The sequence below is a fragment of the Pteropus vampyrus genome, unplaced genomic scaffold, assembly GCF_000151845.1.
Source record: "Pteropus vampyrus isolate Shadow unplaced genomic scaffold, Pvam_2.0 Scaffold88, whole genome shotgun sequence".
Classification (NCBI taxonomy): domain Eukaryota; kingdom Metazoa; phylum Chordata; class Mammalia; order Chiroptera; family Pteropodidae; genus Pteropus; species Pteropus vampyrus.
The window spans coordinates 5,420,801-5,425,304 of NW_011888869.1; the positions used below are offsets into that span (position 1 = coordinate 5,420,801).

At 33.4% G+C, this 4,504-nt stretch overlaps 1 protein-coding gene across 12 annotated transcripts in view; it reads right to left on the reverse strand.

Annotated features, from left to right (window-relative positions):
* SPOCK3 (SPARC/osteonectin, cwcv and kazal like domains proteoglycan 3) overlaps positions 1-4,504 on the reverse strand; it is a 328,840-nt gene that overhangs the window by 109,233 nt on the left and 215,103 nt on the right. For 10 of the 12 annotated variants that reach the window (XM_011363729.1, XM_011363725.1, XM_011363723.1 and 7 more), the window contains one exon: positions 3,745-3,868. The exons of the other annotated variants lie outside the window; for them this stretch is intronic. In XM_011363729.1, the coding sequence (XP_011362031.1) occupies positions 3,745-3,867 (123 nt within the window). In that variant the 5' untranslated portion in view covers position 3,868. The remainder of the gene's footprint in view (positions 1-3,744; positions 3,869-4,504) is intronic. 12 annotated transcript variants of the gene reach the window in all.

A 4,504-nucleotide genomic window follows, 5' to 3' on the forward strand; every position in this document is an offset into this window, starting at 1 on the left:
AATCATTCAATGCGTTGTCCCCAGGGAATTTATATTACAAATGCCCTACTGAGTTCTAAAACATTAATATTATTTATTGACTTCCACTCAGCAAATGTAGTATACAACTTACACAAGTCAGTGACAAATATATCCACAGTCTAATATAGATGCCGTATCGGAGAACGATTCCTAGTTCTTACTGAAGCTTGACTTTACAATCAAAACAGACTTTGCCTGAAGTAAAGAAACAAGAACCTTCATCTTTTGTGTCAATTTCTGGAATGATTACCTCTCAAATAACCTTGACCAAACTTATATTTTGATTTTCTGGCACTGCTGAATTTGAAAGAATTTTTTTAAAAGATTGGTTCTTTTGAAAAGAAAGATTAAGTGAACTAAAAAAAAAGTCAATTGTTTTTCTTAACAGCAAAAACAAATCAGATAATGGAACAAAAATACTTCTCATGGAAATCACAAAAATGCCAATATTTTTTCAAGTAAATTTATTTTTCCCTAGTTCCTCATCTGTTCTTTGTCTTTTTGTGTATACATTTTAAAATATTCTGCTTAGGGTTTCTAGACAAGCTGAAAAGTCCAGAACTTGAACTCTAACAAAATAATCACTCAAAATTGGTCACATTATGTAATGAGGTATACTTTCCAAAATTATATCCTAGTTATGTCATTTGATTAAAATCCTCTTTTGGATACCTTCTGATAACCCTATTTCTCACCCCATCCTCCATCTCTTGCACCTATTATATTCCGTAATGACCTCACCTTCACTTAAAGTTGTAGAGTGGAAAAATAACTTAGAATCTCATCTCCATAAATTGAGCTGAGGCTAATAAGGAAACATTGTGGTTAGTCTAAAATAGAAGCTGTAGGAATATTAATTGTAGTAGTAAAAACAAAAACAAAAACAAAAACAAAAAAAACCCTGTATATCAATGTAGGCGGTCCAAAATACAGAACAATGAAAAGTCTTAGAGAAGAGGACGGGGCTTCTTTTTTGGATGTGGGGGTCCCACGCTCTGGACTGATAGTTATCTGGCTCCTGACTAATTTTTATCATATAAAGATTACTTAGCTGGGGAATTAGAAACTTCATGCAAGGAGCTTCATGGACCACACTAAGCTTAGAATTTGGAGCTCACAAATATTGTGAATTCAAATGCCTACGAGCCCCAAAAAGATGTTTAAATTTGTCCTGTCAGAGTATGCTTAATCTACTGACAAAAATGAATGAATCAAAGCCAGAGAGAGATCTTGTGACCCCTGCACCTGTCTTCTATTTTCATCTCCTATTAGGTAGATGTTTGGAAAATAAATAAATCACCTTCTCAAGAAGGCACTTGCCTCTGTGGTCTTTGTTCTTGATTTGGCACCTAAATAGCCTGGGACATTACTTTACTCACAGGAAAAAAAAAAATGTTAAGAGACTTCATTTGAGTTTAAATCCAGTAAACATCTAAAAAGTAAACTTCTAATAAACTCTAAAAAGGAGAGTTTAATATAAATTCTTACTAGGCTAAGATCTCTATTTTGTTTTCATGATTATATGTGGCTCAGCTTCATTTCTGTCAGTGCACACACTTAACATGAAGATCGGTGCTCCAAAGTGGAAAAATCACCAAGTTAAGTTAAAATCAACAGAAATGAGGGTGGTGATTTAGGGTTACTAAAAACACATATTCATCTAAACCATGTTCTTTTTATATCTTTCTTTGTAAATGAGGCATTTATTGAAAGCAATACATATGCAAAAACAGTGTATTAATAATTCGAGTACGGATTACTTAGAATGGTTTTATTGATGATATAAATAAGGCTATATGATTTGTAAACTGGGGCTTCACAGTGTGTCCAATACAAAGGAGAACAATGGGGGACCCCATGAATTGGACATATATATGCAAATTAATCTACGTATAATAGGTGTATTTAGTCTTAAGTGAGATTATCACAACTGTGTTTCTCTAACACCATCGAACGAGCTCTCCTGTATGGTCCCAACACGTAGAGATCACTTGTGATTTTAACTTTGTGTCCTGTGAAACTAAATTGTGAAAGGACTGATCATCTACTAGGAGCATCCTAAAGAGAGGCCCAAACAAGTAGCTGGTGGACTAATGCTAGACCTCTCCAGGATCCATGACATGCTGCATACAAACATATTAGTACCTTCAGCAAATCTATTTCTAATGTTGAGAAAGGTATAGTTTTATCTTAGCTGGATGACAGTAAAAATTCCAGTATCTCTTTTGTTCAACCATCCATGTTCATCAAGTGAGATTAAGATTAAAATTTGCTTTCCATGTAGTTCTACCTACCAGTTTGAATATTATAATCTGCATCTTTTGCTGTAATTCAATACACCAGTATAACGGTTTACAAATCATTATCCTTTGGAACGTGATCATTTGAGATAGAGTCATTTTCCTCTGTGCTGACAACATGAATTTTCTAAGTTTGCAAAGCAGAGGCTCACCAAGATCAAGGTCATGTTGAGAGGACCAGCCATACCCTCCCTTCTCTCCTAGCAACATATATACCACTATATACACATTAAAACCGTAGGCGTGGTAGCTTTACTAAGGGTACATAGTACTTGACATCCAGTAAGTACTATGCATATATTTATTTACTGAATTAATCTATCCTAAAATTGTAGTGCTCTTTCCAAGATTACCAATTGTAAATGGCAAGTAGAAGTTGTAGGGAAATATTCACTGAGAGAAAGTATGATTCCGAAAGAGGTATCCACAAAAGAAAATGCTCAGAGAGCTAAAAATATTTGGAACTCATTTCGCAGTATATGAGTTTGGAGTATAACCAGATATGAACTGAGGTAAGGTTATTTTACAGACTTCATGTAACCTCTTTACTGTGAATATTCATGTAGTTTCTTAAAGAGATGTTATATGTTTAATTGTAGAGTAAGATCGTATATTACCTTTAAAAATATTTTTTAAATCTAAATTTGTAAATGGATTTGGCCCCAAAGTCTCAGGTAAGAAGTCATGAGCCTGTATTCCTTTCTATCATGTAATCAAAGAAAACCGATCAATATCTTATTAAGTAAAGCTCTTAAGAGCAGAGAGAGAGAGCGATTAGGGGAATCGTTTTATAAACTGTATAACTGTCTAACCAATGTACTGTATACTTGAAACTAATAATAAATTTTTTTAAAAAACCTAAAGACTTGAACAATATGAAACATCAAATAAGGAGGCTAAGTAATGTAGAGAACAGAGACACTGAATCAGAGAAGACATCAAATTTTGATTCGATGTCAGCAAAATATGTGAAATTTGCTATATCTTTTTAATCCTTAGTTTTCTCATTTGTTAAAAGGGATTTTTGGAGGTTCAAATGCAATAATATAGGAAATAACATATGAGATAAAAGAAGTAATGATACTGAAAGACTGTAGCTGCTGCTGCTATAATAATAATTGTTAACCTCATTATGTGCATGGTAATGTTTCTGACCTCTTTCATAGTGGCAGCAAAGGAAATGTTGGTTTTAGTATTTGAGGCTTCAGAGTGTTCATAACTTCAGTATGTAAAACCTTAAAAATTCTAATATAGGAGAAACAAATAAACATTGAATCATATTTCAAACCAGTGAGATTATTCACATTGTTTTAAAAGTTAAACAAATTATTTGGAAAACTACATTAGAGAACTAATAGTTTTAATCACTTACTAATAAATATGCATTATGTACTTCATACTAAAAGACTGTAATTTTCTTTACCTGAGAAGAGTAGGTATGACCATCTGAACCACAAACGGGGCTGGTATAGACCACTGGGCACTGCTTGCAGGTGGATAATATGGGACCCCTCCACTGCTTATGGCCTACTCCTGCATCTTTCATACTGTTAAAAAAAAATAAATAAAGCAATCACACTTAGTGCATTTATTTAAAAAAAAAAACAAATTTATATTAACATCATACTTTTTTCCACTGTCACTCCAACTTGAAGATAAGTTAGAATCAGAAATTGTATTCTCATTGTCCATGCATTAATCTATAGAGTAGCCTTCATTGAAATCTTTTGTTTTATATATCAAAGTTTCCCTATAATAAAATGAGAATATATTCCTTAACGATATTCTGCTAGTCACATATAGGTTACTTATATTTCATCATATGAGGTTTTCTTCATTTCAATTTATAGTTGTGATGTATTTTCGATAACACTGGAAATGGATGCAACAATTGCTCAGCCATAAAGGACACATCTTGGACCTCCTAAAGAGCCACCCTCGTATTCTGCTGGGAACAGTTTTAAAAAAACAGATACCAAACTGACCCGGTGTACCCAATGAGCCTGAAAATAAGAGCAGTTTACATTTAGAGAAAGAGCAATCAAGAACTACACTTTTCTAGCAATGACCAGTATTCACAGAGTCAAATGAGGTTTAGTGATAGCCAATCCTCATTTTATTGTGCAGAAATGCCTCAGAATAGATCCAATAGGCTTTCTTTGACCTAGAATAACTTGGGAAAA